General features: G+C 41.1%; 1 protein-coding gene across 1 annotated transcript; it reads right to left on the reverse strand.

Annotated features, from left to right (window-relative positions):
* Window positions 1-21494: 21494 nt before the first annotated feature.
* Window positions 21495-22961, reverse strand: LOC120027784. The gene is made up of 4 exons (XM_038972812.1): window positions 22689-22961; window positions 22432-22536; window positions 22186-22287; window positions 21495-21862 (listed from the first exon to the last, which is right to left on the reverse strand). The coding sequence occupies exons 1-4, from the start codon at window positions 22872-22874 to the stop codon at window positions 21779-21781; spliced, it is 477 nt and encodes a 158-aa protein (XP_038828740.1). The 5' UTR covers window positions 22875-22961; the 3' UTR covers window positions 21495-21778.
* Between the last annotated feature and the right edge of the window lie 356 nt (window positions 22962-23317).

Here is a 23317-nt window from a genome sequence, read left to right on the forward strand (position 1 = left end):
AACTTTGGATATGGAACCAGTGTGCTTGACAGGTGTTGCCCCACCTTGCACGAAACACCATCCCATTAGTAAGGAAGCTATGGACGCTACTAAAGTAGTGATTAAAGATCTATGGGACATGGGTATAGTTGAAAAGACACCATGTAATCCAGCTACTCTGATGTATCCTACAGATACCACATTACTTGAACACGACTGTTGTGAGTTGTTTTGGATCAGCTCTCTGATGGGTTTATAGAGTCATCTGTTGGAAAACCCAGAGTTCATAGTATACGCAGAGGGTTAAAGCATTGTGGAGGGGGGTGTGAGGCAGGCTGGGCATGGGCATGGGTGGTTACTGGGTAGTTACTACAATGGACAATGTGATAATACAGGCACGTTAGATCTGAGAAAAGCAGACGTTCACTTTATGAGTGACACAATGCTTAACTATTGCATACAACTCTCTAATGGGGAATAACTCCCGAGGGGGGACATGATGTAGTGCCAGGACAGTGGGTGATGGTAAAAAAATATGTGACAGACACATTATGGCCAAAATGGGAAGGTCCTTAACGAGGTCAGCAGTAAAAGTCCAGGGAAAATCATGATGGATACATGTCACTCATTGCAAGGTAGTCCATATTCATTGCAAGGTTATCCATTTTGATGACAGAGCGGAGCCTGGAAAATAAAGAACTGAATGATTAGCAATCGGGGGCTAATCTCGGGTGAAGAAGCATAGTAAGATGATCAGAACCTGATAAGCTTCTATGTTGTATACCGCAGTTGTCATATTAGGGAAATCTATGTGAAATATCAATTTTCTCTTGAAATCAGGACATGTTACTTTCACTTTTTTGTTTCCTTCGTTACAGGTTAAGATAATCTATTGTCTGAGGCTGCAATAATATTCCTTGACTGTTCCTGAAATGACACAAGATCACCGGTGAAGTGCAACCAGTGGAACGGAAGAAGAATTCCTCACTACCGGCAGACTGTCAGAACATAATTTCTAATAGTTCTCTATGTGGGACTGATACCAGTGTGGAAGAGGAGGTCACTTTTAAAGGACTTTGTGAATGATTACCTTGACAATAGGACAATTGAATATTATTGTCTTGCAGACAAGTGAAAGATGTTTGAAATTATTTTCCTTGTGAGTTTCCTCCTAATACAGGATGTGGGTGGTGGTTCCATTTCCAACACAGAGATGCATCAGAAGGATGAGGGACACTCGGGCGTCAATACGTTTCTAGCTCCTCTCTCTACACTAGGCCACAGTAGTCAATCAAAGTAGCTGTTGGGTTTGTACGTATGCACCATTCACATCAAGGGCAGGTCTTAAGGGTTATTCCTTTTCACCAGAGTGAAATGTTGGGTATATGGAGAGATGTTAATTGGTATGAGACGATTATTGGTGCTAATTTGGGTGAGAATGTTGAGTATCAACATGCGAGAGTACCTAGTTCTGCAGTACCTTCCTTCACTTGAGATAACCAATAACACTAATCAGCAACCACCTTACCTAGTTATTAACCACCCAACAGGGGCATGTGTATGTTTTAATAGATCACTCTCTTGGAATTTGTCTCAACTGCACCAGGACGTTTGTCAAAGTAGGACAGAGTAAGTGTGATCAGACAACAGATCTATCTATCTGCCTGTGACGGTACTAAGGTTGCGGAATGTCTAATGTCTGTTGAATTGATTCTCGATAATGGCACTATGACTATTTTTTATGCCAATACCTTCGGCAATATCACCAATAACGGTATGATAGCTCCTAACGGGACTTACTTTATCTGTGGACCCTATGCTTATTCCTGGTTACCAAAGTTGTGGAAAGGGTAGTGTTTTTTGGGATATGTTGTACTGTGAATTCTCCTTTTTCACACCGTCATAAAACGTGGGATTACAGAAACGGAGAGATTCTTTGCGATTGCTTTTCCCTCTTATGGTATTTCTAAAATAGCACGGGAAGTTATTAATATGGCTAACTCTTTGGACATCCTAGCTAATAGTACTGTTGAGAGCCTTGAGTTAATTACAGCTGAGATGGTTGCCATTCGGACTGTGGTGATGCAAAATCGTTTGGCCCTTGATTATCCTCTGTCCGCACAAGGGGGTACATGTGCTGTTATTGGTGCTGAATGTCAGGAAATAACTGACCTAATCCTAAAGATCAGGACTGAAGGCACTAAATATCATGATTACAATCCAGATGATTTAGGCTTTGTCATGTGGTTGTCTTCCAACATTCGGTACATGGGGAAGTTTTTTTGATGAAGATGATACTTCCAATAGTGGGAGCTGCGGGTATTTCTCATCCTCATCCAGGTTATACAGTGTGCTATTGCCCGATGTTTGTCTGCTAAATTCCGATGGCTACGTGATAGTGGACATCATAAGATTCATCAACTGTGTCCTTTTGGAGATGGGTGTCAGTGATCTTCACAAGAATGTGGTGAGGATCATAAAGGTCTTCATCATCACACCAAGCCTCATGATTGTGGTCAATGTGACCGTGGTAACTGTCCTCGGTGCTGGAGTGAACCATGCTCTCTCCGATGTGGTATCACAGTTGTTGATACCTCTTTTCAATAACTTTATGTGAAATCTATTTCTTATTGCAACGGCAAGTACAATATGTCCTTTGTGTTTTATAGAAATGCAAGGTGTTTAACGTAAATGATTTTATGCTTACTGCTAATGTTTTTATTCTGATTATTTTTTCATGTTTTCTAAAAATACATTTTAACTATATTTTTTAAATGGTCTAGGGGGGAATATAAGAATATTTTGACGATAAATACACAACACAGAGGATTAGAGGACTAAAAACTAGAGTACTAATGGTCAATAGCAAATTGTAAATAGGAGTTGGGTTTCAGTTCAACATCTGTTCAGAATCTGTGGAATGTCACTCCTGAACTCAGAACGACGTGAGCTACGTGTGCCAGGTTTTCATTGGTCTGTACAATGAGTCGGGGGCAGGATACTTGTTATTTGGCCATTGGCCAAGTTGTACTGCAAGGACAACTGATTGGTCAACCCCAGGCTAGGGTGGGGGGTTATAAATGGCATCATGTTCCTTTGTTCAGTGGGGAAAAGCTGAGGACAGGGGAGACTGAACATCTACCTCCCAGCATAACATCTTGATTTGTCCTCTCTGAATAAACCAATTTTTCTCCCCCTGATTTGCTTTGGAGTTTGTTTTATTGAAAAAATTGCTAACATTAGTGTGACGTGACAAGTAAAGATGAATCCCTTTGAGAAGTTTTGTCTGGACATCTGGGTGCTGTGATGATTGGAATCATCTTCTCAGTCATTGTAGCAATTAACATGTTTTTCACTTCAATAGTAACTGCGATTTCCAGCGACATAGCTGTGATACGTGTTTTTAGATTAATGTATTCAGTTATCAAGTATAAAAATAGAAAAAATGTAGACCATACAGGCACTCTGTTTCTGAAAATTCAACATCCAATCAAATAAGTCTTGAATGTATCCTCAAAAAGCACCCTTCAAATCGCTAAATGAACAGGAGGCCTAAATGTTAAATTATTTCACATGACCAGACATTTGGAAAAATTCAAGGGAGGTATCAATACAGGGGTGTATTCAGAAACTGAAATGAATGTGTACACTGTCTAATATGGCAAGAATGTGTGCCACTGTTCTGACTCTACAGTGTGATTGATTTCATTAGGCTTAATATGAAATAACTCACGCAGTAATGCAGGACTGCTCTATGCCTATTGGTCAATTGCTCCCAGATTCAGTGTCCGTTGGTAAACTGCTTGGCAACTCATCAGCCTAGTAGTGATTTGAAATGACTTGATCTGATTGATTTTGAGATCAACGTGGCTGCTTCTTCTTCTGTTTGGCTGAGAGGTGGACAATAGTAGCCACTAAATATTCTTTCTCAGTTCATCTTTCCTTGACCCCCACCTTCTCCTCCAATTTGGTCGAGGAGGCAATTAGATAAAATGCGAGAAATCACGGAAAGACAAATGGAGATGTCTCCATAGACTACAGAAGATGCTACCGTAGTGACACAATAGAGAGTAAATGTACTCCTGCCTTGAAATCGATCCCACAGCTTTTTCAATGACAACATGATTTAAACAAGATGTTAGTTTAACCTCTAATTCCTCCCAAACCCGGATCCGGGAGCACCCCCATCAGTAAAAAAGCTGACTAGCATAGCCTAGCATAGCGTCACAAGTAAATACTAGCATCTAAAGATCATTAAATCACAAGTCCAAGACACCAGATGAAAGATACACATCTTGTGAATCCAGCCATCATTTCTGATTTTTAAAATGTTTTACAGGGAAGACACAATATGTAAATCTATTAGCTAACCACATTAGCAAAAGACACCACTTTTTTTACTCCACCAGTTTTTTACTCCATCAGTAGCTATCACAAATTCGACCAAATAAAGATATAAATAGCCACTAACCAAGAAACAACTTCATCAGATGACAGTCTGATAACATATTTATTGTATAGCATATGTTTTGTTAGAAAAATGTGCATATTTCAGGTATAAATCATAGTTTACCATTGCAGCCACCATCACAACTCTCACCAAAGCGACTAGAATAACTACAGAGAGCAACGTGTATTACCTAATTACTCATCATAAAACATTTCTTAAAAATACACAGCGTACAGCAATTGAAAGACACAGATCTTGTGAATCCAGACAATATTTCAGATTTTCTAAGTGTTTTACAGCGAAAACACAATATAGCGTTATATTAGCTTACCACAATAGCAAACATCACAACAGCATTGATTCAAGCCAAACATAGCGATAACGTATAAACCACCAAAAGATATTAATTTTTTCACTAACCTTCTCAGAATTCTTCAGATGACAGTCCTATAACATCATATTACACAATAACATCATATTACACAATGCATATAGAGTTTGCTCGAAAATGTGCATATTTAGCGGCACAAATCGTGGTTATACAATGTGATTAGTGGCCAAAACTTCAAGCAATCTGTCCGGCGCCATCTTGGAGAGGCACCTATTCTAATCAAAAACTATTCATAAACTTGACTAAAAAATACAAGTTGGACAGCAAATGAAAGATAAATTAGTTCTTAATGCAATTGCTGTGTTAGATTTTTAAAATTAACGTTACTGCGCAATACAGCGTGCGCTAAAGCGAAACCGCACCATAATTCATGGCGGAATTATTATTTGACATTTGTCAACATAAGTACGAATTAACAGCATAAAGACTGCTTACTATTAGCTGAGCTTCCATCAGAATCTTGGGCAAGGTGTCCTTTCTCCAGAACAATCGTCTTTTGGTTGAAAGATGTCCTCTTCTCCTGTCGAAATAGCAGCTAACGATAGCCACCCACTGGAGAGGTGTCCAACTCGTGAAAGCGCATGACAAAGAAATCCCAGAAAATCGCAATAAACTGCTATAAACTGCTATAAGTCGGTTTAAATTAACTACCTTATGATGTCTTTAACAACTATAACGAATAAAAACATGACCGGAGATACAGAACTGCTAAAACGAAAGCTTTGCAGGAGGCCATAGTGATGTCCCTGATGCACCAGGCGCACCGTTGAAAAGGACGGTACTTCCGTTCCACGCTCTTATATAGGGTCCCAGATTGTGCAATCCACTCCATTGAAATTCTCCCCGCTTACTGACATCTAGAGGAAGACGTATGCAGTGCATGTAGCCCGATGGCTTACATGGGGACTTATAAACTGACCTCAGAACAGGGACTTCGATTTCTGAAATCTCACTCCCTGACAGGAAATGTGCTGCAGAATGAGTTCTGTTTCACTCAGAGAAATAATTCAAACGGTTTTAGAAACTAGAGAGTGTTTTCTATCCAATAGTAATAATAATATGCATATTGTATGAGCAAGAATTGAGTACGAGGCAGTTTAATTTGGGAACGTAATTATTACAAAGTGCAAATAGCACCCCCTATTGCCAAGAGGTTTTAAAGAGATTGTATGGGATGTTAAATATATTGAATTAGAATTTGTAACATCATACAAATTGCAGGATATTTCTTTTTTTGTTGTTGAGATGTTTTATTTATCTTGCATGACGTAACATATCATAGGAGGGGTGCGTCACTTGAGTGGGTTGAGTCACTGACGTGATCTTCCTGTGCAGGTTGGTGCCCCCTCGGGTTCGTGCCATGGGGTAGATCTTCGTGGGCTATACTCTGACTTGTCTCCGGGTAGTAAGTTCGTGGTTTGCGGATATCCCTCTAGAGGTGTGGTGGTTGTGCTTTGGTGGGGTGGTATCCTGCCTGGTTGGCCCTGTCCAGGGGTATCGTCGGACGGGGTCACAGTGTCTCCCGACCTCTTCTGTCTCAGCCTCCAGTATCTATGCTGCAATAGTTTATGTGTCGGGGGACTAGGGTCAGTCTGTTTTGTCTGGTGTAATTCTCCTGTCTTATCCGGTGTCCTGTGTGAATTTAAGTATGCTCCCTCTATCTCTCTCCCCATCTCCTCCCGGAGGACCTGAGCCCTAGGACCATGCCTCAGGACTACCTGGCCTGATGACTCCTTGTTGTCCCCAGTCTACCTGGTCATACTGCTGCTCCAGTTTCAACTATTCTGCATGCGGCTATGGAACCTGTTCACTGGACGTGCTACCTTGTCCCGGACCTGCCGTTTTCGACTCTCTCTCTACCGCACCTGCTGTCTCGAACTCTGAATTCTTGGCTATGAAAAGCCAACTGACATTTACTCCTGAGGTGCTGACCTGTTGCACCCTCTACAACCACTGTGATTATTATTACTTGACCCTGCTGGTCATCTATGAACGTTTAAACATCTTGGCCATGTGCCGTTATAATCTCCACCCGGCACAGCCAGAAGAGGACTGGCCACCCCTCAGAGCCTGGTTCCTCTCTAGGTTTCTTCCTAGGTTCCTGCCTTTCTAGGGAATTTTTCCTAGCCACCATGCTTCTGCATCTGCATTGCTTGCTGTTTGGGGTTTTAGGCTGGGTTTCTGTATAGCACTTTGTGACATCAGCTGATGTAAAAAGGACTTCATAAATACATTTGATTCATTTGATACATTTGATTGACTGTTTCAAGGTCTCAGCTTGGAGAGAAGAAGCTTTGTGAGGTATTGGTCGGTCACATGCATTAACCAAAAGTGAATGATGAATTAATTATGAATAATGATATTGTAAATCATGCAAATATTGTTAGTTTTCTTTGGGAGGATGTAACATATCATAAGAAATTGATAATGCTGTACTAGGATTGCAAAGCGAGGGTATATTACTGGAACCGTTTTAAGTTTACCAGTTAGCTACTAGAATTTTGGTAGCTTTCAAATGTATTATTTAATTTTATAAGATGACATCTAGTGGCTTTTTTGGGTACTTCAGATTATCACAGGTGTCTGTAATTATCTTTGGCCCTCTGTGTGGCTTTATCACACGTAAAATATTTAAAATAATCAAATAAGATGGTTTTAAAATATAATTTTTATGACAAAGCTGTAAAAAATGATCCTAAATATAAAGCACCAACTTAGTGAATACCATTGGTGTTTAATATGAGGGTTTCCGCATAAAATAGCTTTAATATTTTTTTACACTTATTTTATTATGTCAATTATTATGGCAATAGTTGGAAGAGTTGGCTATTTTCTCTTGAACGGTCTATCCACTAGAAACTCATGGACAATATGGACACACAAAATTGCAATAGATTACCTGTTAATTACCAAAATTACAGAATACATTTCCGGTAGCTTTGCAACCATACGTTGTGCAATTTTTGGGGTCCTTTGAAAACTGCTGGCTGAAATGATACAAAAACTCCTCTTCATCACTTTTGTTGACAATCCAAAACTAACACAATTAAAATAAACTGATTGTTTTATTGGTTCACAACACAGTATACACATTTTTACATGAAACGTTATGATTGCCCAATTCAGATATTCAGAGACACACTATATGTAGGCCTACTGTAGTAGTGTAGCCCACACACACAAAAAAAGCTTTCGTCTTTGTGATTCATTAATTTAATGCTGTGGGAGTCTTTTGAGCTCCAGATGTCAACCCGTCCTTCTGCAGCACAAGGGTGTTGTTGCCTTTAAGGTGGATCAGGCGCATCTTGCAGAGGTGTTGGTGTGCTAGATGGCGGCGTCCTTCTCTGTGTACATCACCAGGTTGCAGTTGTCCTGCATGCACAGGCGGTGAGGGGTGGGCCTGGCAGTATCTGAAGACCACATGGGCTACCAGCCATAGATCACAAAGTTGCCATCCTTCTACAGAGATAGTACATATTTGTAATTTTTTTATTTCACTTTTATTTAACCAGGTAGGCTAGTTGAGAACAAGTTCTCATTTGCAACTGCGATCTGGCCAAGATAAAGCAAAGCAGTTCGACACATACAACAACACAGAGTTACACATGGAATAAACAAACACACAGTCAATAATACAGTAGAAAAAGTCTGTATACAGCATGTGCAAATGAGGTAGGATAAGGGAGGTAAGGCAATAAATAGTCCATGGTGGCGAAGTGATTACAATATAGCAATTAAACACTGGAATGTTAGATGTGCAGAAGATGAATGTACAAGTAGAGATACTGGGGTGCAAAGGAGAAAGATAAATAAATAAAGACAGTATGGGGATGAGGTAGTTGGATGGGCTATTTACAGATGGGCTATGTACATGTGCAGTGATCTGTGAGCTGCTCTGACAGCTGGTGCTTAAAGCTGGTGAGGGAAGTAAGAGTCTCCAGCTTCAGTGATTTTTTGCAGTTCGTTCCAGTCATTGGCAGCAGAGAACTGGAAGGAAAGGCGGCCAAAGGAAGTATTGGCTTTGGGGGTGACCAGTGTGATATACCTGCTGGAGCGTGTGCTACGGGTGGGTCCTGCTATGGTGACCAGTGAGCTGAGATAAGGTGGGGCTTTACCTAGCAAAGACTTATAGATGACCTGGAGCCAGTGGGTTTGGCGACAAGTATGAAGCAAGGGCCAGCCAACGAGAGCGTACAGGTCGCAGTGGTGGGTAGTATATGTGGCTTTGGTGACAAAACGGATGGCACTGTGATAGATTGCATCCAATTTGTTGAGTAGAGTGTTGGATGCTATTTTGTAAATGACATCGCCGAAGTCGAGGATCGGTAGGATGGTCAGTTTTACGAAAGTATGTTTGGCAGCATGAGTGAAGGATGCTTTGTTGCGAATAGGAAGCCGATTCTAGATATAATTTTGGATTGGAGATGCTTAATGTGAGTCTGGAAGGAGAGTTTACAGTCTAACCAGACACCTAGGTATTTGTAGTTGTCCACATATTCTAAGTCAGAACCGTCCAGAGTAGTGATGCTGGACGGGCGGACAGGTGCGGGCAGCGATCGGTTGAAGAGCATGCATTTAGTTTTACTTGCATTTAAGAGCAGTTGGAGGCCACGGAAGGAGAGTTGTATGGCATTGAAGCTCGTCTGGAGGTTATTTAGCACAGTGTCCAAAGAAGGGCCAGAAGTATACAGAAGGGTGTCGTCTGCGTAGAGGTGGATCAGAGAATCACAGGCAGCAAGAGCGACATCATTAATGTATACAGAGAAGAGAGTCGGCCTGAGAATTGAACCCTGTGACACCCCCACAGAGACTGCCAGAGGTCCGGACAACAGGCCCTCAGATTTGACACACTGAACTCTATCAGAGAAGTAGTTGGTGAACCAGGCGAGGCAATCATTTGAGAAACCAAGGCTGTTAAGTCTGCCGATAAGAATGTGGTGATTGACAGAGTCGAAAGCCTTGGCCAGGTCGATGAATACGGCTGCACAGTAATGTCTCTTATCGATGGCGGTTATGATATCGTTTAGGACCTTGAGCGTGGCTGAGGTGCACCCATGACCAGCTCTGAAACCAGATTGCATAGCGGAGAAGGTACGGTGGGATTCGAAATGGTCGGTAATCTGTTTGTTAACTTGGCTTTCGAAGACCTTAGAAACGCAGGGTAGGATAGATATAGGTCTGTTGCAGTTTGGGTCTAGAGTGTCTCCCCCTTTGAAGAGGAGGATGACCGCGGCAGCTTTCCAATCTTTGGGAATCTCAGACGATACGAAAGAGAGGTTGAACAGGCTAGTAATAGGGGTTGCAACAATTTCGGCAGATCATTTTAGAAAGAGAGGGTCCAGATTGTCTAGCCCGGCTGATTTGTAGTGGTCCAGATTTTTCAGCTCTTTCAGAACATAAGCTATCTGGATTTGGGTGAAGGAGAAATGGGGGGAGGCTTGGACGAGTTGCTGTGGGGGGTGGAGGGCTATTGATCCGGGTAGGGGTAGCCAGGTGGAAAGCATGGCCAGCCGTAGAAAAATGCTTATTGAAATTCTCAATTATAGTGAATTTATCAGTGGTGACAGAGTTTCCTTGCCTTAGTGCAGTGGGCAGCTGGGAGGAGGTGCTCTTATTCTTCATGGACTTTACAGTGTCCCAGAACTTTTTTGAGTTTGTGCTACAGGATGCAAATTTCTGCTTGAAAAAGCTAGCCTTAGCTTTCCCGTACTGCCTGTGTATATTGGTTCCTAACTTCCCTGAAAAGTTGCATATCACGGGGGCTGTTCGATGTTAATGCAGAACGCCACAGGATGTTTTTGTGCTGGTCAAGGGCAATCAGGTCTGGAGAGAACCAAGGGCTATATCTCTTCCTGGTTCAACATTTTTTGAATGGGGCATGCTTATTTAAGATGGTGAGGAAGGCACTTTTAAAGAATAACCAGGCATCCTCCACTAACGGGATGAGGTCAATATCCTTCCAGGATACCCGGGCCAGGTCGACTGTATGTGTGTCTATCACATAACAGCTATTTAACAACCTGCACATGTCTTGATTTTCCCCAGAACCAAATACCAATTGAAAGTAGCCTACCTTATTTTGGGTATATACTTCGAAAAAATGTGAGTGCTAGGCACCTGCAAATTTTGTGCGTCTAACTTTCACACTCATCATTACTCATGATTAATTCAGGGCTATCCGTAATCATGGTGGCATCCACATTAACGTAGAAGTGCTTATAAACATATTATATTCTTATTTACAATAAAAGTGACTCCAAAATGACACAAAACATTCTTTACCATTAATTTCTATTGGGTACACAACCAAAACACACAGCAAATGCATCCAACAAGTTTGTAGAGTCACTTGCTTGATGTATTCATTGTGTGCTAGGAGTATTGGACCAAATACTAAACCTTTGACTACTTTAATACACATACAGTACCAGTCAAAAGTTTGGACACCTACTCATTCAAGGGTTTTTCTTTATTTTTTACATTGTAGAAAGTAGTGAAGACGTCAAAACTATGAAATAACACATGGAATCATGTAGTAACCAAAAAAGTGTTAAACAAATTCTTCAAAGTAGCCACCCTTTGCCTTGATGACAGCTTTGCATACTTGTCTGTAGAAAATAGTAAAAATAAAGAAAAACCATTCAATGAGTAGGTGTGTCCAAACTTTTGACTGGTCTTTGTGGTTAAATCTGTGTTTGAAATGCACTGCTAGAGTGAGGGATGTTACAGATAATTGTACTGTATGTGTGATGTACAGAGATGACGTAGTCATAAAACAATCACTATTATTTTACATGGAGTGAGTCAATGCAACTATTTATGTGACTTGTTAAGCATATTTTTATTTCTAAACTTAGGCTTGACATCACAAAGGGTTGAATACTTATTGACAAGACATATCAGTGTTCCATGTGTAAAAAAAGAATAAAAACAACAAATTCCACTTTGACATTATGGAATATCGTGTGTAGTAGGCCAGTGACAAAAAAATCTCAATTTAATCCATTTTAAATTCAGGCTGTAACACAACAGAATGTGAAAAAAGTCAGGGGGTTTTTATATTTTCTGAAGGCACTGTATGTGAAGAAGTATAGTATCACACATTCCCCTTCCAAAATGAACAGCATGACACACCGTGACACACCATGAGTCAGTTCTAATTCTTTCCCTCTACTTTGTACTTCGAGTGAAACCCCTGTGGCAAATCAAGCTTGTCTAGAGCCTTGTTTACATCTGGCCCTAACATGAGTTTTGTGATCTGATCAATATGAATTGTGTTATTTTGGAGTCACTTATATTATAAATAAGAATATAATATGTTAAAGAAGGCAGACGTTTTACTTGCCCCCAACCGATTGTTCTTTTGTTTGTTTATTTGCGTTGTTTGTAACTTATATTTTTTACTTAATTTGTACATAATGTTGCCGCTACCGTCTCTTATGACTGAAAATAACTTCTCACCACGGACTGGCAAGCTCGAAGCAAACGATATACTGCTTTCTTGGGAGCAGGCCCAGATCCCCGTGATTTTCATGAAGAGGCGGAGAAAAAGGGGCCGGAGGGGTGCCTGCCTTCTGAGAATTCGTAGGCAATCGAATAGACCCCCACTTCCTTCCATTCTGAAGCAAACGTGCAATCTTTGGACAATAAAATAGCTGACCTACACAGAAAATTAAACTACCAATGGGACATTCAAAACTGTAATATCTTATACTTCATGGAGTCGTGGCTGAATGACAACACTATCAACATACAGCTGGCTGCTTATACACTGCACTGGCATTATAGAACAGCAGCATCTGGTAAGAGAAGGGGAGTCGGACTACGTATATTTGCAAATAACAGCTGGTGTACGATATCTAAGGAAGTCTCAAGCTATTGGTCGCCTGAGGTAGAGTATCTCATGATAAGCTGGAGACCACACTATCTACCTAAAGAGTTTACCTTTAATTTTCGTAGCTGTTATACATACCACCACTGTCAGAGGCTGGCACTAAGACAGCATTGAATGAGCTGTATTCCACCATAACCAAACAAGAAAACACTCCCCCAGAGGCGGCGGCTCCTAGTAGCCGGGGACAATAATGCAGGGAAACTTAAATCCGTTTGACCAAAGTTCTATCAACATGTAACCAGAGGAAAAAAACTCTGAACCACCTTTACTCCATGCACAGATGGTATACAAAGCCCTCCCTCTCCCTCAAATCTGACTATAATTTTATCCTCTTGATTCCTGCTTACAAGCAAAAATTAAAGCAGGAAGCACCAGTGACTAGATCAATAAAAAAGTGGTCAGATGAAGCAGATGTTAAGCTACAGGACTGTTTTGCTAGCACAGACTGGAATATGTTCCGGCATTCCTCTCATGGTATTGAGGAGTACACCAAATCAGTCATTGGCTTCATCAATAAGTGCATTGATGACGTCGTCCTCACATTGACCGTACGTACATACCCCAACCAGAAGCCATTGATTACCGGCAACATCCACACTGAGCTAAAGGCTAGAGCTGCCGCTTTCAAGGAGCGGGACTATAACCCGGATGCTTATAAGAAATCCCGCTATGCCCGCCGACGAACTATCAAACAGGCAAAGCGTCAATACAGGACTAAGATCGAATCGTACAACACCGGCACACATCTGACGCTCGTCGAATGTGGCAGGTCTTGCAAATCATTACAGACTACAAAGGGAAGCACAGCCAAGAGCTGCCCAGTGACACGAGCCTAAGAGACAAGCTAACCTACTTCTATGCTCGCTTCAAGGCAAATAACACTGAAACATGCATGAGAGCACCAGCTGTTCCGGAAGACTGTGTGATCACGCTCTCCGCAGCAGATGTGAGTAAGACCTTTAAACAGGTCAACATTCACAAGGCCAGCCTCCCGGGTGGCGCAGTGGTCTAAGGCACCGCATCGCAGTGCTAGCTGTGCCACCAGAGATTCGCAGCCGGCCGTGACCGGGAGGCCCAAGGGGCGGCGCACAATTGGCCCAGCGTCGTTCGGGTTAGGGAGGGTTTGGCCGGCAGGGATATCCTTGTCTCATCGCGCACTAGCGACTCCTGTGTCGGGCCGGGCGCAGTGCACGCTGACCAGGTCGCCAGGTGTACGGTGTTTCCTCTGACATATTCGTGCGGCTGGCATCCGGGTTGGATGTGCATTGTGTCAAGAAGCAGTGCGGCTAGGTTGGGTTGTGTTTCGGAGGATGCATGGCTCTCGACCTTCGCCTCTCCCGAGTCCGTACGGGAGTTGCAGAGATGAGACAAGACTGTAACTACTACCAATTGGATACCACGAAAATGGGGAGAAAAAAGGGGTAAAAAAAAAAGAAAAGATTCACAAGGCCGGTAACCTGCCTAAATGACTACCGACCCGTAGCACTCATGTCTGTAGCCATGAAGTGCTTTGAAAGGCTGGTCATGGCTCACATCAACACATTATCCCAGAAACCCTAGACTGACTCCAATTTGCATTCCGCAATCTCTATTGCACTCCACACTGCCCTTTCCCAACTGGACAAAAGGAACACCTACAGTGCCTTGCAAAAGTTTTCACCCCCCTTGACGTTTTTCCTATTTTGTTGCATTACAACCTGTAATTTAAATGTATTTTTATTTGGATTTCATGTAATGGATATACACAAAAAAGTCCAAATTGGTGAAGTGAAAAAAAAAAAAAAATAGTTTAAAAAATATCTAAAAACTTAAAAACATTAAAGTGGTGTGTGCATACAGTTGAAGTCGGAAGTTTACATACAGCTTAGCCAAATACATTTAAACTTAGTTTTTCACAACTCCTGACATTTAATCCTAGTAAAAATTCCTTGTCTTAGGTCAGGTAGGATCAACACTTTATTTTAAGAATGTGAAATGTCAGAATAATAGTAGAGAATTATTTATTTCAGCTTTATTTCTTTCATCACATTCCCAGTGGGTCAGAAGTTTACATACACTCAATTAGTATTTGGTAGCGTTGCCTTTAAATTGTTTAACTTGGATCAAACGTTTTGGGTAGCCTTCCACAAGCTTCCCACAATAAGTTGAGTGAATTTTGGTCCATTCCTCCTGACAGAGCTGGTGTAACGGAGTCAGGTTCGTAGGCCTCCTTGCTTGCACACGCTTTTTCAGTTCTGCCCACACATTTTCTATAGGTTTGAGGTCAGGGCTTTGTGATGGCCACTTGAATACCTTGACTTTGATGTCCTTAAGCCATTTTACCACAACTTTGGAAGTATGCTTGGGGTCATTGTCCATTTGGAAGACCCATTTGCGACCCAGCTTTAACTTCCTGACTGATGTCTCGAAATGTTGCTTCGATAAATCCACATAATTTTCCTACCTCATGATGCCATCTATTTTCTGAAGTGCACCAGTCCCTCCTGCAGCAAAGCTCCCCCACAACATGATGCTGCCACCCCCATGCTTCACCTTTGGGATGGTGTTCTTCGGCTTGCAAGCCTCACCCTTTTTCCTCCAAACATAACGATGGCCATTATGGCCAAACAGTTCTATTTGTGTTTCATCAGACCAGAGGACATTTCTCCAAAAAGTATGATCTTTGTCCCCATGTGCAGTTGCAAACCGTAATCTGGCTTTTTTTATGGCGGTTTTGGAGCAGTGGCTTCTTCCTTGCTGAGCGGCCTTTCAGGTTATGTCGATATAGATAATAGATATAGATACTTTTGTACCTATTTCCTCCAGCATCTTCACAAGGTCCTTTGCTGTTGTTCTGGGATTGATTTGCACTTTTCGCACCAAAGTACGCTAATCTCTAGGAGACAGAACGCGTCTCCTCCTGAGCGGTATGACGGCTGCCCGGTCCCATGGTGTTTATTCTTGCGTACAATTGTTTGTACAGATGAATGTGGTACCTTCAGGCGTTTGGAAATTGCTCCCAAGGATGAACCAGACTTGTGGAGGTCTACAATTGTTTTTCTGAGGTCTTGGCTGATTTCTTTTGATTTTCCCATGATGTCAAGCAAAGAGGCACTGAGTTTGAAGGTAGGCCTTGAAATACATCCACAGGTACACCTCCAATTGACTCAAATGATGTCAATTAGCCTATCAAAAGCTTCTAAAGACATGACATAATTTTCTGTAATTTTCCAAGCTGTTTAAAGGCACAGTCAACTTAGTGTATGTAAACTTCTGACCCACTGGAATTGTGATACAGTGCATTATAAGTTAAATAATATATATGTAAACAATTGTTGGGAAAATGACGTGTGTTATGCACAAAGTAGATGTCCTAACCGACTTGCCAAAACCATAGTTTGTTTGCAAGACATTTGTGGAGTTGTTGAAAAACTAGTTTTAATGACTCCAACCTAAGTGTATGTAAACTTCCGACTTTAACTGTATGTATTCACCTCTTGCTATGAAGCCCCAAAATAAGATCTGGTGCAACCAATTACCTTCATTAGTCACATAATTAATTAAATAAAGTCCACCTGTGTGCAATCTCAGTGTCACATGATCTGTCAAGTGATCTCTGTATATACACACCTGTTCTGAAAGGCCCCAGAGTCTGCAACAACACTAAGCTAGGGGCACCACCAAGCAGGTGGCACCATGAAGATGAAGGAGCTCTCCAAACAAGTCAGGGACAAAGTTGTGGAGAAGTACAGATCAGGGTTGTGTTATAAAAAAATATCAGAAACTTTGAACATCCCACAGAGCACCATTAAATCCATTATTCAAAAATGGAAAGAATATGGCACCACAACAAACCTGCCAAGAGAGGGCTGCCCACAAACTCACAGACCAGGCAAGGAGGGCATTAATCAGAGAGGCAACAAAGAGACCAAAGATAACCCTAAAGGAGCTGCAAAGCTCCACAGTGGAGATTGGAGTATTTGTCCATAGGACCAATTTAAGTCATACACTCCTCAGAGCTGGGCTTTACGGAAGAGTGCCCAGAAAAAAAGCCATTGCTTAAAGAAAAACACAAGCAAACACGTTTGGTGTTCTCCAAAAGGTATGTGGGAGACTCCCCAAACATATGGAAGAAGGTACTCTGGTCAGATGAGACTAAAATTGAGCTTTTTGGCCATCAAGGAAAACGCTATGTCTGGCGCAAACCCAACACCTCTCATCACCCCGAGAACACCATCCCCACAGTGAAGCATGGTGGTGGCAGCATCATGCTGTGGGGATGTTTTCCATCCACAGGGACTGGGAAACTGGTCAGAATTGAAGAATGATGGATGGCGCTAAATACAGGCAAATTCTTGAGGGCAACCTGTTTCAGTCTTCCAGAGATTTGAGACTGGGACGGAGGTTCACCTTCCAGCAGGACAATAACCCTAAGCATACTGTTAAAGCAACACTCGAGTGGTTTAAGGGGAAACATTTAAATGTCTTGGAATGGCCTAGTCAAAGCCCAGACCTCAATCCAATTGAGAATCTGTGGTATGACTTAAAGATTGCTGTACACCAGCGGAACCCATCCAACTTGAAGGAGCTGGAGCAGTTTTGCCTTGAAGAATGGGAAAATATTCCAGTGGCTTATAGAGATGTACCCCAAGAGACTTGCATCTGTAATTGCTGCAAAAGGTGGCTCTACAATGTATTGACTTTAGGGCGGGGTGAATAGTTATGCACCCTCAAGTTTTCTGTTTTTTTGTCTTATTTCTTGTTTGTTTGGATCCTGGACTTCCTGATGGGCCACCCCCAGGTGGTAAGGGTAGACAACACATTCGCCACGCTGATCCTCAATACAGGGGCCCCGCAGGGGTGTGTGCTCAGTCCCCTACTATACTCCCTGTTCACTCATGACTGCACAGCCAGGCACGACTCCAACACCATCAATAAGTTTGCCGATGACACAACAGTGGTAGGCCTGATCACCGACAATGACGAGACAGCCTTTAAGGGAGGAGGTCAGAGACCTGGCCGTGTGGTGCCAGGACAACAACCTCTCCCTCAACGTGATCAAGCCAAAGAAGATGATTGTGGACTACAGGAAAAAGAGGACCGAGCACACCCCATTCTCATCGACGGGGCTGCAGTGGAGCAGATTGAGAGCTTCAAGTTCCTTGGTGTCCAACAAATGAACATGGTCCAAGCACACCAAGACAGTCATGAAGAGGGTATGAAAAAACCTATTCCTCGCCAGGAGACTGAAAAGATTTGGCATGGGTCCTCAGATCCTTTAAAGGTTCTACAGCTGCACCATTGAGAGCATCCTGACTGGTTGCATCACTGCCTGGTATGGCAAATGCAAGGCACTAAAGAGGGTAGTGCGAACGGCCCAGTACATCACTGCGACCAAGCTTCCTGCCATCCAGGACCTCTATACCAGGCGGTGTCAGAGGAAGGCCCTAAAAATTGTCAAAGACTCTAGCCACCCTAGTCATAGACTTTTCTCTCTGCTACTGCACGGCAAGCGGTACCAGAGCGCCAAGTCTAGGTCCAAGAGGCTTCTAAACAGCTTCTATCCCCAAGCCATAAGACTCCTGAACACCTAATCAAATGGCTACCCAGACTATTTGCATTGCCCCCTTCTTTTACACCGCTGCTACTCTCTGTTATCATCTATGCATAGTCACTATAATAACTCTACCTTCATGTACATATTACCTCAACTAACCGGTGCCCCCGCATATTGACTCTGTAACGGTAGCCCCCTGTATATAGTCTCACTATTGTTATTTTACTGCTGCTCTTTAATTACTTGTTACTTTTATTTTTTATTCTTATGAAAAAAAAATTAACTACATTGTTGGTTAGGGGATCGTAAGTATGCATTTCACTGTATTCACTGTATTGTATTTGGCGCATGTGACTAATAACATTTGATTTGATTTGATTCAAAGATCATACCCTCAAGACATGCTAACCATTACCAATAACAGGGGAGGTTAGCATGTCTTGGGGTATGATCTTTGACCCTCTGTAACTACCCACATGGTGGTCCTCTGTAGCACAGTTGGTAGAGCATGGCGCATGCAACTTTAAAATGGAGATAGCCTCAAAGGTGCTGCCAGTGCTGTGACACACACCACAATGGCACAGATACAAAGTTGAGACCTCTATATCTCTATGGTGTCAATTGTTTCGGTTTGGACAATATAGACTTGTTTTTTTACCTTAATACATTCCCATAGCTAGCATATGGATAGGTAGCTTTCATTTGGACATATATACATCCCAGCAAACATATATTTGAATCCCAAAACTATACTTTACTTATTTATTTCAATATTATATGTTTGGTAGTGACACTTCTTAAAAATACATGAAGATATACCAACTTCCTCACTCCAAAATGTTTGCAGACAGACTACTCACCATGTGGTCATGCTAGAGAGGATTGTGATCCCGTCATCTATAGTGATATTTGTATGGGTGTTGCTTAAAGCACATTCATTCTACAGTATTTTAATGTGTGTTTTGGCAGTGACATATAAAAGTAGGACAGCATTTTTACGGGGGAAAGATGTTTAAAAATAAACAAAACTACTAATTAGATAATAATAATAATAATATAACAACTTAAGATGTTCTATAGAAATAGCGTTAAAAACATTTAAATCTTGAATTGCTTTATTTTCAAACATGAAGTTCAGGAGTCAGTGTTTGGCACAGCCATCTCTCAATACAAATAGGTGTATAAACAATTACATTGTACTATATTAATTTAGCATTATGTTTGTAATTGCCTTGGATTGGATTAGAACATATCATGATGTAAATAAAATTAGTTGGGAATTTAAAAAAAATAGATTTTTAGGGGTGGGACTGCAATTTGCGCCACTTCTGTAGAATTACCCATGTAAGCAGGAACCTAAACCAAGGGAACAGGACTGATCTTGCAGCTGGGCTGAGAGTCAAAACAAGCCAATTTATTTCCCACATCTTACTTTCCATACTTTTGTTGCATGTGAACGCCCCACGGATTTAGCCCTGATCCCTGGAGACTGCAATCTTCCTGTGGCTGCTCATCACCCGAATTCCAAATCGCAGTGACCTGCACAAACTCTTTACTATTTGTAAAGGGCAATGTTTAAAAACATTTTTTTTTTTTTACATTTCTTTTGCAGTATGGGCAGAGCATATCTTTGTAATGTACTTGTTAGGAACTGGATCGGGGTAACAATATTATCTGTCCCTGGCATTGGGTCAAAGAGGGCCCCAAGGGCATGGTCTCTGGCCATGTGGACTTCATTACACAACTGTTATGTACTGTAACTTACCACCACTAGAATTGCTTTTTTCAAATGAATAGCATACAATGAATAGTGATACATGAATAGTGATACATGAATAGTGATACAATGATATGTTCTAAATCTTCTATATTTGCTATTACCTAGAAACCAATGTCTCACAACACGAGTCAAAAGGTTGATTCTCAGTAGTCAGCTAGCCTAGTATTTAAGTTGTTTGTTTCAATTGGCAAAGGGAAGCATGAAATCAATATGGTAATGGCTCACCGCTTAGTTAACAGATTTCGGTCATTATTGTGTCGTTTAAAAAAAAAAAATTCAGTGTAGCTGAGATACTAAATATTACACTATATACAGATATGACATGTACATTTAGTAAATTATTATTCAATATGTGTAAATGTTATCAGAATTTACTTAAAGGCAATTCCACCACTTTTCAACCTGATATTCATTATCTCCAGCACCATACCAGTGTGTGAAAATGGCACGTTTCTATGTTCTGTGGTTAAAAAGATAAGGCCCTAAATTCATAATGGTTGACATCATTGAGTAGGATTAAAAGTAACAGTGATTTTCAAAACACACATTTCATGCCAGGGCGTGGGAATTCTCCTGCTCCCTGCGTCACAGCCAATCTCAGTGTTTTGAAATGCTGTGTTATTAGATCTTTTACTTTGATGACATCAAATTGCTATTTTTAACTACTACAAAATGTATAATTGCGCCGTTTTCACACATGTCGACACTGGTATGGTGATGGAGAAAAATAAATTGTGATCTTGGCACAAACTAGAAATAACACCAGTGTGTTGTAAATGCAGTTAATTTTCAATTCTGTCTTATTAACCATCTATTCTATGGTATTTCAGTCTTGGTGACGGAGAGTAGAGGCTCCGCTGGTGTAGCTCATCTTGTGACGGTACTCTATAGTCTTGTCGTCGTCATAGCATGAAATAAAAGGTAATGGTCTCATTCCGTGTCATCATTTCAAACACATTTAAACACTTGTCATTTAGAAATGAATAATTTAACGGCTTGGGGGTGTTTCTCAATCTCTCCAGCAAATGTTTTGTAGTAAACTCCAAAGTCCATCAGTGGCTGTTAGAATATACACAACATAAAGATGAATATTTCCCCTGGTACACTTGGTGGCTTTCAGGTAGAAATTGTGGTAGATGTATTGCACATTAAACCCAGACTGAAATAAGATTTTATATTAAACAAATCTTGTTTGTGTTGCATTGTTCAGTTCACTGTCAGTAACACCCTATGGACAATAGACACACTTCTTCCACCGGTATAAACATTAACGAGACTCAAAACACATATTGCTCAGACCATAGGAATCACAAGTCCAAGCTTAAACAGGCTATCAACCAACTGTCATGATTGCTTTTCTTGGCCTTCCTATAGAGAAATGGGAGACGCTGTAACATCGAGAGGAATTTCCCATATCATGTCTACCTATGCGCTATTTGGAAGAGAGAACGCCAACGACTTGAATTAATATTTTCTGAATAAAACTTTATTGAACATAAATGTACCACATTCAACTGGGATATTGCAGAGGTAGAGGAATAGGAAACACGTACGTAGCATACATGACGTGAACACTTGGAACTCAAGCCTAAGCGTGTTTAAAGTAATTAGAAATAGTATGAAGGTGAATACAGAATAATGAACACAGAATACAGACGAAATGAGGCTCTCTTTCCAGACTAAATCCAGATGTATTGTGCAATAGCATTATTTCGTCATGGCACAGAACTAACATGGCCCCTTTCACTTTAAGATTTTGAAGCCAGGAGAGTAGGGGTTCCACTGTGGTAACTCATTTTGTTACAGTGTTCTACTCTTGTTGTCATCATATCCTGAAATTCACAAGGGGAAATAAACGGGTTAATATTCTGCTTTAATAATGTTCACAATATATATTTGTCTTCAAAATCAACTTTTACGCAATAAAGTGATGGAACAAATCCCTGCAATTACTGTCCGTTTCTGAATTAGATAAGAGTTCACCTCGTGATATTGTCCTTAATCTTTATAGGAACTAGTATACAGACAATTCTATCATTTTCTTCATGACAAATCTAAAATTTTCTTCATAAGCATACTTAGTTATAGAATTTGACTGGTGAGTGATTGAAACAGTTTAGTGTTGGGGGAAGGGACAACTAGCGATCCAACAAACCTCTGTAAGTGCTGGTTTGTGGACACAGTGGACATACGGTTTGGGATCCTTCTCAATCTCTCCAGCAAAGGTTTTGTAGCAGACTGAACAGTCTATCAATGGCTGTAGAAATACACACAATATGACAGCATTATATGTACATTACAATTCCATGCTGTAGATGTGTATAACTTATGGGATTGTATGAAAGTCCTAAGGTTATTGATGATACAGCTCAACTGTGCTCAGACAGTTACAGGTACTCACTCGGTCATTCCTGAACTTGCATTGCATGGAGTCAACCGTTCCCTTTGGGCACTTGGTGGCTTTCAGGTAGAAATTGTGATAAATGTAGCCCACATCAAATCCAGACTAGAGGAAGAAAATGTATATCATTGAGTAGACTAAACAACCATAAAATATTTACCAAAATGGTCTACACAAAACGCAGTCTTGCCACAGTACTCAGAAAAACAAGCTCCCAGCAATGGAAACCTCAATGGTTTTCGGCACAAGGTTTTTACCTCTATGTCGGACTTCAGGAGACTCTTGAAGAAGAGAAAATGGTGTTTGACTCCAGCGTGAGAGTTGAGTTGTTGCAGGGCCAGATCCACTCCTTTCCTGTAGTTATCAGGGAGTTTATTGTAAGCCTCAGTAGAAGACAGTAGGACTCCAGCACTAACCAACAACAGCAGTAGCAGAGCAGCCATCTTCCTCCCAGTGTGTATGGAGCAGCCTGACTGAAGTTGTTGTTCTGTATGAAGACCACCCACTCCACTTCAGGGAGGAACACTGAATCAGACAAACAAAAGGGAAAGAGCCTCGAATGTGTTTTTGGAGAGGGATTGAGCAATCAAGGATAATGTGCAAGTCTGGTCATGCGTTGTTTTTGACCTAGTTACAAGAAGTTAGTTTCAGCATGAGAATCTGGAAGTTTCAATTTCTATATTTCAACATAACAAATAGTTTTGTATTAGTCACAGCATACATGAAGTCAAAATGTATATGCATCGTAAAAAGTATTTTCTGTATTATCCTGTAACTTTTAACTGTACTCATCTTGTTATGAATAATATATGTTGGTTGAATTGTTAAAGAACGCTACAGCAGTGATGTTTAATAGAAATTGACTTTATTGGTCATCAATATTTTA

This window comes from Salvelinus namaycush, chromosome 33, assembly GCF_016432855.1.
Source record: "Salvelinus namaycush isolate Seneca chromosome 33, SaNama_1.0, whole genome shotgun sequence".
Classification (NCBI taxonomy): domain Eukaryota; kingdom Metazoa; phylum Chordata; class Actinopteri; order Salmoniformes; family Salmonidae; genus Salvelinus; species Salvelinus namaycush.